General features: G+C 36.1%; 1 protein-coding gene across 1 annotated transcript; it reads right to left on the bottom strand.

The window, feature by feature from the left end:
• Window positions 1–364: 364 nt before the first annotated feature.
• Window positions 365–7438, bottom strand: LOC145641746 (putative alpha,alpha-trehalose-phosphate synthase [UDP-forming] 9). The gene is made up of 4 exons (XM_081692685.1): window positions 7281–7438; window positions 2094–4119; window positions 1383–1650; window positions 365–1299 (listed from the first exon to the last, which is right to left on the bottom strand). Exons 2-4 carry the CDS (start codon window positions 4073–4075, stop codon window positions 976–978), a joined length of 2574 nt encoding a protein of 857 aa, XP_081548811.1. The 5' UTR covers window positions 4076–4119; window positions 7281–7438; the 3' UTR covers window positions 365–975.
• Window positions 7439–12902: the final 5464 nt, after the last annotated feature.

Here is a 12902-nt window from a genome sequence, read left to right as displayed (position 1 = left end):
TAACGTACACTAGACCATCTAAAACGATACTGGTTAAAGTCCACCCTAGGTTCTTCTTGTGACCAAAAAAATAATAATAATAATAATAATAAATTAAAAAAAAAAAAAAATCAAGGGGCAAAAAGATCATTTTCAATACACCCATTTATCAATTGTATAAATCATAAAGAGACAGAAATGCTAGCTATCTCCATCTCCATCACAACACCATGTGCAGCCTACAAGTGAGGCATAATGTATATTTTCTCATGTGGACCTGCCTAGGCTTACATCTATCATACACTCGCACAACCAAATGCATCATCTTGTCACAGCTCACTCATTCACTGCACAACTTGCTCAACCATTTTCAGATTATACAAAATTCAACCAAAAAAAGATACAATGGATTTATATTTAAGAGAACGACATTAGCCGGTTTTTTTACTACTCCATGGGTTGTCCATGTATACAAAGACATTTACAAAGGCAAAACATACAAGCCCATTTCCAATAACAATTAGCATATGACCAAGTAATACACAGAAACTCTCTTTTTTCCGAATTTTGATTCAACGGGGTGTAGAAGAAACCGCTTATGTCCGCCTAAGCTTTTTTTGTTAGCAACGAGTATCCTGTTGACCTTTATAAAAGATCAAGTCGAATATCCCTACGTTTTTTGTTCATGATCATCCAAATCACTTTGTTAGAGACAACAAGGGAACCTTGACATCAAACTGATTTCTGTACAAATTGATGGGTGGAGTCTGGTGCAATTTAAAGCAACCACAGTTGTATGACGATCTGCATCAAAGGAACCTTCCTGCCGGAGAACTACACTACTGTCACCATGTACAATTACCCAATGTTTTAACGTGTTTAAAAGATTTGAAATCCCGCGAGATCACAGAAGTCGAGAAAAGAAGGAATCCTGTGAACATTCTCTGGCGTAGACACACTGGGGTGGATCTATAACTATAAGCACACATAGGCCTACTAGAATGTACTTTCAAACGAGACTTGAGCATGAGGATTATACCGAGGTTTTTGAGTTGAGGCAGCAGCTGCTAGGCCACCCAGCAGCCTTAAGACATCAGATGTATCATCAAGATAGTACTTCGCTTTGCTAGGCTTTTGCCCAACCGTGCAGCAGAAGACCTCAGGAAGCCCAGGTAAAGATGAACTTGAGAACTTCAACAAACTTTCAAACATGTCTTCATCAGATCTGTCGTCCCCAATGCACACAAGAAAATCTGGTCGTTTGCCATCATCGATTAACGTTGTTATAACTTTCTCAACAACAAGCCCCTTGCTAACACCCTGCTAAAATCACACAGAGACCGATTGGGATATGGAGTGGCAAAACAGAGATAGAAAGGAAGGAGAGTAAACTAACACATTACCTGTGGCTTAACTTCAACAATGTTGTGACCCCTTGCAACGACAGCTGGTTCATTGGCAAGCACATTTTCGAGATGGTCCATTAACTCCATTGCTTGCCAGGACCCAAAGTCAGGGTCTGCATCTTGATGGTGCCACACTAAGGCACTTTCTTTACTCTCTATGCTGGATCCATCTGTTGCCTCAGTATACGATCTCATGATAGGTTCAACAATATCTTTCCAATCAAGCTCTGCAGTATTAGATTCCCAATCAACAGCTTTATTTGACCTGCAAGAAGAAAGAAAAGGTTGAGTTTAAGCAAGACAAGAAATTTCTACAGCTGGGGTGCTATTGTACACAACTAATTCGTGGACAGTTTGAGTAAATTTATGAAAATCAAAACTACTTCAGATATAAATCTAGTAATCTACTATTATCCATTCTAAAGACAAATAAAACGTTGTTGGTTTATTGTAGTATGTTGACATTTGTCGGCAATTAACTTCTTTATAAACAATCTTTTTTACTCCCGCTAATAGTGCTTAGCCCTTATATCTCTTCTATGCTCATATTCGTCCTCCAATTCTTAAAGCCATCTTCTAACCTTCACAATATCTACTACAGCATAGCTGAAGCCCAGGTTCATCCTCCATCATCATTGTCAGTCACTATGAAAAAATTGATTTATACCTCAGAAACATCATAATTTAAATTGTACATAGTCAACTTACCGTAAGAAGTATCCATGTTCAGCAGCTATTCCCAACAACTGACATGGGCTTAGCCACTCACTTAATTGAGCTTTTCCTCTACCGCTGACGATGAATATTGTGTTTTTGGGATCATTGCAAAGAGCATTCAGGACAGAGATAACTTCAGGACTTGGACACTTGTTCATACTCGTTTGTGGCACAATAGTGCCATCATAATCCAGGAATATCACTCGTTTAGTGGTCCTCTTATACGCTGAGGCAATAAAGTCAACATTCAGCTTCCTGAAATTTGGCGAAAGAGAGACAACTCTAAAACCTAGCCCTAAACCAAATCCCCAACACCGCTTATTATAATGGTTTTGGCATGCTCTTTCCAGATCCTGCACAAAGCTGCGTGCCCAATAAGCCACGTCATGAGAACTAACATATCGATAATGTTTTTCATGACGTAATTGTTTCTCAGTATCTGGCATCGTAAGAGCCATATTCAAGGCTTCGGCAACAGCATCAATATCCCATGGATTCACTCTGATTGCACCACTGAGTGAAGGAGAGCATCCTACAAATTCCGAGACTACAAGCATGCTTGTGTGAGGAGTGACTGATTTCACGCCCAAAGCTTCATCTAAAGCAGGTGTTCCTTGCCTGCAGACAATATACTTGTATGGAACCAGATTCATTCCATCCCTAACAGCATTCACTAGGCAGCATTCAGCTAAAGCATAATATGCTGACTTCTCATAACGAGGAACAGGGCGATCAATAATAACTACAGGCTCATAAGTTGGAGAGCCATACATCTCATTGATCCTTCTTGCGATCAGATAGGTCTCCCTCTTTGCTTCCTGTACATCCTTTCCTGAACTTCGGGCAGGATTAATGATTTGAATAAGGACCAACTTTCCCTGGAACTCTGGATTCTGAAGCAGCAGTTGCTCTATGGCCAATAACTTCAGACTGATTCCTTTAAATATATCCATATCATCAATCCCAACTATCACTTTTTTCCCTTTGAACTGTTCTTGAATTTCTTTAACTTTGACTGATGTGCACGGAAGATTCAAAGCAGATTCTATCCGACCGACATGAATACCGACAGGCAAGATTTTAATGAATACAGTGCGACCAAAATAATCCAATCCAATATGCCCTCTCTTTGATGCGTAGTCCAGTCCAAGCATCCTACTGCAGCATGACAGGAAATGCCTGGCATAATCAAAGGTATGAAAACCAACTAAATCACAATTCAGCAGGCCTCTCAAGATTTCATCCCTTACAGGCAAGGTTCGGTAAATTTCCGACGAAGGGAATGGGCTATGCAAGAAAAATCCCAGCTTAACTCGATAGAATCGTTTCCTTAAAAAAGTAGGTAGGATCATGAGATGATAATCATGCACCCATACATAATCATCCTCAGGGTTTATGACTTCCATTACTTTATCAGCAAATATTTTATTAGCAGAAACATATGCCTGCCAGAGTGAGCGATCAAAACGATCACCATGGTCAGGGCACATGGGTAGCATATAATGAAATAGTGGCCACAAGTACTGCTTACAGTACCCATGATAGAACTTCTTCTGTAGGTCCTGGGGAAGAAAGGTAGGAACACATTTAAATTCCTTGAAAAGCTTCTGTGAAACCTCATCCTGCTCAGTAATATCAACATCAGCCTTCAGAGAACCAATGTAGATAATTTCAGTATTGGGTGGCAATCCATTTTTCAACTGTAATAGAATTAAATCCTCATCTACAGTAAAACACCACTTTCCAGTTTCTGGATCCCTAGAGGCATGGAGAGGCAGCATATTAGCAACAACAATTATTCTCTCACGAACAACTGAAGCCTCTGTATCTTCATCACTACTTTCACGGCCATCTAAGTCAGAGATAATCCCAGGAACAGTCATAACCCGTGGAAGAGTTCTAGTGGTACATGGGATATCCAGTAGATCACCAGAGACTAGGCCCAGCAAGTTTCCATATGATTTTGATCCCATGGATAATAGTAGCTCTTGTCAAACAGCTTGACCATACAGGTTATCTGATCATTGGTAAAAATAAATCAATCAAATAAAACATAAATTGTTGACAGACAATAAGGGCGGAATATATATATATATATACACACACATCAGATGCTGGATCAGTAGGATATTGCTACTCCCTCCATCCCCTTTTGTTAACATCAGTTTTCTTTTTGGCCTGTATCTTCGACATTGCATCATTCTATCAATTACTATGAAAAAATACCACTTTACATTCACATTCACTACAATTAATCCCACCGATACCCAATCTCAACAACACTTAAGCAACCAACATTTAAAAAAATTAACAACGCACCAATATGGCAAACAAGATGGGATGAAGAAAATATTAATACAGCTCCTTTTCTACCTTATAAGCCTTAAACTGGAGAAAGCAATAATCACAACCTTTTTAAGGGTCAACTTCATATGAAGAGGAAACTTTGAAATTGATAATAGCCTATGCTATGCAATGATACCTCAGGTAGGATATAACTTTATAACAGAATTATCAAAACTCAATCACTTAACAAATATATACTATCATTCAGGACGCTGCCAATAGATGCCACGCTGGTCCACGAAGATGAACCACAAGGAAATCAATATTATAAAAAATACAAAAATAATAATAATAATAGTAAAAAGTGTAACTCATGTTCAAGATCACTAATACTTTGTATGCATAATTGGAATTGGTACTTTTGTAGAAGGTTTAATTTGCACAAAGCTTGACTCAGCCAGATGCCAACACTAATTTACTGTTAAATATGGCAAGCCCAACTTTTCCAACATGATTAGTGGGGCCTCAAGATGTGGTGAGATTCAGATTTGGTTATGAAGGAACAAAGTAAGCAAAGCAATAAAACAAGGTAAAGGCTTGGTGGCACTATCACGGACGCAAGTATTGCATGTACGTGGTACAAGAAAGTGGCAGTTTGAGGATTATAATAGCAAGTAACTTAGTCTTCTTACCTTGTTTGATTTAGGACTCTAGTATTCAAATTCCTACTTAGGACATGTTCTCATTGACTGAACTCAGCTGAACTGAAATGAGCTGAACTGAAATGAATATTTTATAAGAGAAGGAAATTAAGAGCTGAACTGAATTTTAACGTAAGAGAATAAGCCCTTAATTGTAATCATTTTATATAATATTTAGTATTTTAGTTATCTAATAACTTTTGTATCCTAGATCTAGTTAGAGTTTAAATATTTAGAACTTTGGTGCAGGTGTATAACTCAATATACAATAAAAAAAGGATCATGGGTATCACTTTTCATTGCACAACAGCAAGAAGAGATCACAAATACTTAGGTTACTAGATAAGAGTTCTTGAGAGGGTTGGTTGTATCTCAAAGGAGTGTTGTGAGTGTTCCTAGTTCTTGTTAACTTTTTAGTGAAAGTTGGTGACTTTTTCCCCAATAATTTTGTGAGGAGTGCTTCCCATGTAAAATATTGTTTGACATTGACATTTTCACTGCCGCTTGAGGGAGCTCAAATTGGAAAAGTTTATTAATTAATCAATATATATATAAATTAAATAAAAAGAGAGATCATAGAAATACCAACAAAAGATTTTCAGTTAAGCAGACTTGCACAGCATTCTAGTTAAATCTTTTGGTGATCACAGATATATCCAACAGACCTACAGTATATAAGATCAAACTACGCCACCCCACTCAACAACAGATGCATATTGAATAAATGCAACATAATAAACAAAGGTGTAAGCGGGAAATACAACACAGCACCACAACCACACAAAATTAAACAAAAAAAAAAGACCGTGTATAAAGAACTTAGAAGACATTCACGAAGACATACAGGGTTAGGTCACCAGATGATGAGCACATGAGATGAGAATTTCTCATGAATAACTCTAAGCTGTGATTAGATGGTACACTCTTAATCCAATAAAAAGAGTCTATTGATACCTACAAAACTTAAAATTCTAATTTTTGCACTTGTTGGTACTAATGAAGAAGTGCTTGGGAACTAGGATGGTACCAACTAAGCACAACTCGGTACCAATGAACGTTATAAGAAGCCATAGGCTGAGAAATGCTCCACATAAGATTTCTATACACTCGAAATCTGTAATAAAAAAATCAGATATAGCTACTTTCAGGATCAGTTTTCCTTCAATCTTTTAGCTTCTTCAGTCAAATTGCTGAGTTCCCGGGTTCCATATTATATGTCCAGTTACACCCACCTTGGATGAGTACTCTATGAGAAATGGAAAATCTAACACATTGCTAAACTTAACTTCAACCTTCAGACAAAATCTCAAAACTTTCCTTCCCCCAAACTCAACAAAACCTAAAACCCCCTTCATTAAATCTAAATTATTACAGTACAGAGGAAAACTAAATAGCCCCATGAATCAGACAAACTAGTTGAAGCTTTTAATACCCAATATTCTAGAACACTCCTTCATCATTAGTCCTTGCAGCAAAATCCCTAGAACCACCCTATTTTTCTCTTTATTCTTCTTTTTTTTTTTTTTTTTTTTTTGCCAATGGATATTTTCATGTTGACAGTGACCTATTAAATCAATACTCCAAAAACTATAATTTTCCTAACTTATCACAAATAAATCCAAAAAAAATGTCAAATTACCAACAAATATAAAAATGCTATTATTAATACTCATACAAAAACAGCATCATATATCCATATTCCTTTATGAACCAATCTAATTAACATAACCAAAAAGAAGATAAAAATAATACAATTTTTCTCCATAATTAATACATAAACACAGTAATGATAAATCTAGTCTGATACCAAAACACAAATTATGAACAAACACACCAATGTCTAAAACAAAGCCGAATGTCTACTAGTTTAGTTGGTAAAAACTTTGGGTCAATATAATTCTAGACCTCGAATCAAATCCCGTCTACATCACTACCCTTTGCGCCTCTATTAAAAAATTAAAAATTAAAAAAAAAAAAAAAAAAACACCCAAAAACCAAATCAAAGGGAAACCCAGAAAACAAAAACGATCTGGGTATTCATAAAGTTCACTAATTTTACTCATGAATTATTATTTTTTTGAAAAAAATTAAAATTAAATTAACCCGAATTAAAGATGAAAAAAGATGCAAAACACTTCAGATCATAAGAAAGAAAAAAAAAAGGTGAAAAAATAAAAATGAGTTGACTCACCAGAAAAATGGCAGAAAAAAATATATGAGGAGATTGAAGAATGTGAACGCACACTACTCAGGTAAGAGAGAGAAAAAACGGAGGAGAAAAAGATGAGAGGAGAGAGAAAGGGAAAGAGAAAGAGATGGAAGAGAGAAGGTTGGGAGTTTACGTTTACCATGGTTAGATTTAAACCTTGGTTTTGGATAAGGTTTTATTAATAATATTATTTTAATTAAATTTATTTTTATTAATTTAACTTTTATGTGTTTGACCCTTTTTGTTACTCCCTCCGTCCCTAAATTACATTCCTCTTTCTAGCATTTATTCCTCACATAATAGAGAGAAAGAGGAATGTAATTTAGGGACGGAGGGAGTACTTTTTATTACAAAAATACCTACCCATGCCCTTAATCTTACCCTTACCTACTTCATGGTGACCTAACTTCTAGGATATACTCGAAACTTAATTTCTTTTTTAAAAAAATGAAGGCTTTTTTATGTCTTTTTAATTGAAATTAGGGTGTATGTGTATGATTTATTTTATGTATGAAAATTAGGGTGTGTCTAATCTATGTATATGATTTATTTTATGGAGCAAAGATTGGTATAGCGGTAATGGCGCTAAAGCTTGCATCTTATAACCAAGAGATTGTGGTTAGAGGCATTTTGGGGTTAGGGGATTCTCTTACCGGCTTACCCTTCCCCTTATCCAGGGCCGTATCTGACCCAGGGCAGCCGGGGCAGCCGCCCAGGGCCCCAAAATTTGAAGCCCAGATTTTTTTAATGCAAGCCCAGGAGCAAAATAAATTATGTACTGTAACACGCTAATCACATAAATGCATCATTAAACCTACTTCTTGAAACTTCTGCCTACAATAAATCTTCTCCTAGAAATAATCACCTTCAATTTTGGAAGTTTAATATTCCCAACATTCCCCTTTATATCAATTTCATCCGTATTATCTTGAATTTCCAAAAAAAAAAAAAATGTATAACCTTCCTTCTTCTATGAAATTATTTATCTCCAATTCTCCATCATTACTTTTATATTTCTAATTTTTCATCTTCTTTCCCAATTAATAATTGCCAAAAAAATGAATCCTATAAACGTTCTTCTCTAGCTTCAAATCTCAACGGGTTTCAACGGGACCAATTATCCTAAATCATTGAAAAGCTCTTCAGTTTAATTTAATTTTTTTGTTTTCAAATGTTGTTCATTGATTTTTCCCAAAATTAAGGCATTGAATTATTAAATTTACATGAAAAATATCCTAAATATTTAGTTTTAGTCTTTAAATGAAATCATATGAATTATCTAATTGTTAGATATACTCCTAATTTGTCAATTACGTAGTAGTTTTAATATACTACTTTATTCAATCATTCAGAAGTTTGTTTTTTTTTTTAACTTCGTCAAATTTTCTGTTTTTACTAATGTCCAGTAACTCATTTTTTTAAATCTGAAATTTGAAAAAAATTTCTTAGATGAAGATAAATTGATTACGTGATACTTGTATAAGATCGATAAATAGATTAACAATAATAAATTAATTAGTACTCCGTATTAGATTGTGATATTGTTGATTAAAAGAATGATTTTTTTTTTTCGTATAAACATTTTAATTTACTTGTAAAATAATACTCCGTGCTGTACTTTACAAAGTGTTGCGTAATACGAAGTATATGATTTGTATATACAAGTGTTATTATTGTATTAAAAAAAATAGTACTGTATTTAAAAAAAGTATTGCGAAAATTTTATCGCATACCCGAATTATTTTTTTTCCAATTAATTAATAAATTTAAGCATTAACTTATTAGGGCCCCATTTTATTATTTGCCCTTAGGCCACCGAAATCTCAAAAACGGGTCTGCCCTTATCCCCCTCTACTTTTAAATTGTCTCACCCACTAATCGGGTCGGGAGGATATGTAAGAGGTTTAAGCTTTTGTTAACATCCTTTTCCTTATTTACTAGAATGAAATAATGAAATGAAAATCAAAGAGATAGAATTCATGAACCCATGTTGATTTTGTGTCTCCATTGAAATGGATTATTTTGGTGTGTTTTATGAGTTGCTAGTTAATTACTTCGTATCAATTATATCGTTCATTTACATATTTGGGTATGTGAGTAAAGAAATACTCAGTAGCTTAGATTTTTGACTAATTGTTAATTGTTAGATAACAAAATATCTAGAAGAATATGCCCATAGTATCAAATAGATCATTAACGAAGATTTGTTTTATAAGACATAAATTGGTTGGAATGATTTAATCAGATTTTATTACCACTTTGTTGAATATTTGTTCATCACTTAAAGTTAGCAAACGAAATCAAACCATTGCTAATGGTTTTTCTTTTTTAAAAAAACAAAAACTCTTTTAGTCCTCTTTCATAGGTAGGTAAAGAAGCTTCAAAACTGGCTTTGATTCCTTTATAGACGATACCCAAATCTATGCTACTCAAAATTTTCAAGAATGACTTCGTTCAATCATATCACATTTAACTTATAGAGTTATTTCAATGCTCTTTTCAATATTCATGTTTTATTCTTAATTATACATCAGATCAGATGGCGGAAGGGGCGAATCTTGGTTAGGGCGGCTAAGGGCCCGGCCCCTTTAAACATATTTGAGTTGTTGATTATAACTAATATGATGTCTAATAATTAAAAATAAAATGTTGTGGCATAATGGTTAAGTATTGTTATTTTTGTGCAAAAGTTTGAGGGATCAAATCTTGGCCCCTGAACTTTTTGGCCCAAGATCATGTTTATCTCAATGCTCTTTTCAATTTTCTATACCCTCCTTATGAACAGTGTGCTGACCATAGAAAGATTTCAAGATTTTCATCAACAATTGCAAGTTGCATGTTTATATATCATCATGCATGTATGTGACTGTTGTATTATTTATTTGACCTAGCTAGTTAATTAGATACATGGAAGATAATTAATATTCTGAGTTAGCATCAAAGTTGAGCTATAACATTACTTTTTTTTTTTTTTTGAATAGCAAAAATATTTCATTAATTAAAAGTCATACGACATCTACAATAGAGATTCGACGTTAACAAATACATAAGATATTGAATCAAATAGAATTTTCCTTCATAAAAACTACGATCGTCGAGTAGATCTTGCACTGCGGAGCATCTCCCGCTTATATCGCTGAAAACTACAGCCTTGTTGGAGAGACAATCTAACGATCCTTTGTAGCCTTGATGATGATTTCCTTCTGATTCATCTGTTCGTATTCGAAAACTTGATAACTTTTTCACCAACGAAATAATTTCACGACAATCCATTAGATCTGCTACCATGGATTCAAAACTAAGAAATTTCTCCCTCGAAAAGAGGAGATAAACCTTGTCTTTCGAAGGAGGTCGAAAAACCCTTGTCTTTCGAAGGAGATCGGAAACCCTTTCTTTCGAGGGAGAAAAGTTCCTCCCAAAAGGAGGAAATATTATTATAAACCTAAAAAAACAATAAAGAAACAATGATTGGGGCTTTCCACCGATTAAAATCGATGGAAGCCCCTTCAAAATTCAACAATGGAGGCTAGGGTTTTGGAGAGAGAAAGGAGGAGACAGAAAGGAGGAAAAAGTTAATCCAGCTATAACATTACATGGTGCAACTCAATTCTTATGAACAATAAAAGTGCGATGTTTAATTATTATTCCGTATTATCTTTTTTGATTAATCTATAAGTTTCACTCATACTTTACACTTTGCATTCATCTTATATACACTTTGTGTATTAATTATTATTACTATTTTATAATATAATTAATTTATGGTTCATTCATCCGATCCCATGGGTATTAGAAACAATGTGTAATCTACCTTAACCAAATGACTAATTGATACATTATTATTATTAGGAAAAATGGAAACTAATAATCCCACCTTTGCCACTTCTGCTCAAAACAATCCCACCTTTTCGAATTCCCAAAATAATCCCACCTTTGACCCCCATCTTCTCAAAATGAGCCTTTTAACCCACAACTTGTTTAGCAGGTTAATAATTTTATTTTTTTTTCAATCTCTCATCTCCCACCTTAACTATCCACCATAACCACCACCACCCTTCCATAAGCACCACCACATCACCACCTAACCCCACCACCTTCTTTCTCTCTCCTAACTCCGACCACCGCCATCCACCCAAAACCCCCCTAACACCAACCACCCCAGCCAGTGGCAGCCACCTCGAAATACCACCGTCATCCACCCACAAACGCCCCTTAACACCAACCACCCCAGCCACCCCGAAATACCACCGCCCACGAATTCAGCCACCACGAACCCCAGCCACCACAAACTCCCACCACCCACCCACAAATCCCGACCACCCACGAAACCCAAACCACCCCCGAAGTGCCGATCTCCCCACGAAACCCACCAACCCCCAAATCCCAACAAACCCACGAACCCTAGCCACCACAAACTCCCACCACCCACGAATCCCGACCACCCACGAAACCCAAACCACCCCCGCCGATCTCACCCACGAAACCCACCAACCTCAAAATCCCGACCAACCCACGAAACCCACCAACCCCAGAACACCGACCAACCCACAAAACCCAAACCACCCACGAACCCCGAATCTCCCACGAACCCCGGCCACCCACGAAACCCAAACCACCCTGAAATACCGCCGCCCACGAACCCCGACCACCCACAAACCCCGATCTCACCCATGAAACCGGGAAATGGAGGTGGGGAAAGGGCAGAGGTGGTGAAATGGTGTCTGATGCGGTGGACGGTGGTGGGGAGTTTTTTTTTTTTTTTAAATTTGCAAAAATTAAAATTGTACCAATCAGAAGGTGACACGTGGCAAGTCACCTTCTAAAATAAGTTACCAATTTCACAAACCGGTAAAAGGCTCATTTTGAGCAGATGGGGGTCAAAGGTGGGATTATTTTGGGAATTCGAAAAGGTGGGATTGTTTTGAGCAGAAGTGACAAAGGTGGGATTATTAGTTTCCATTTTTCCTTATTATTATTATAAAATAGTGCATCAAACTCTATTCAACATGTATGTAGTGATAATCTTAACGGTTCTTTTTACAAGTATTCACTACAAGAAAACAGACTTTTTACGACAGCTTTTTTCTGTCGCAAAGAAGCAGTAAACCGTCGCAATTACTAGTTACGACGGCTAACTGTCGTAATTTTTTTGTCGCTATCAATGTTGTCGCAAAAAAAAATTACGACATATTGACTGTCGCAATCACCATTACGACGGTTTTTTGTAATTTCAGCGACAGATTCAAAATTCGTCGTTGTAATTGTGTTGCGACAGATAAAAACTGTCGCAAAAATGTGATTTTACGACAGTTTATAGCTGTCGCAGATTGCGACGGTTTTACAAACTGTCGTAATTTGCGATAGCCAAAACCTGTCGCAAATATGGAAATGTACGACAGTTTAAAGCTGTCGCTGAGAACGACGGTTTAAAGTCGTCGTAACCTACGACAGCTTATACCTGTCACCATTTTCTTATTTACGACAACTTTTTTCTGTCGCAATATACGTGAGATATAAATTGTCTTCTTCTCCGCCACCTATTTCACCCTAAGCTGAACCTATATCCATTCATCCAGAGCACTAGTAATATAAATAAATGCATAA

This window comes from Chenopodium album, chromosome 1 (genome assembly GCF_948465745.1).
Source record: "Chenopodium album chromosome 1, dcCheAlbu1.1, whole genome shotgun sequence".
In the NCBI taxonomy this organism is placed as follows: Eukaryota; Viridiplantae; Streptophyta; class Magnoliopsida; order Caryophyllales; family Amaranthaceae; genus Chenopodium; species Chenopodium album.
This window is presented reverse-complemented; position numbering and strand designations above follow the sequence as displayed.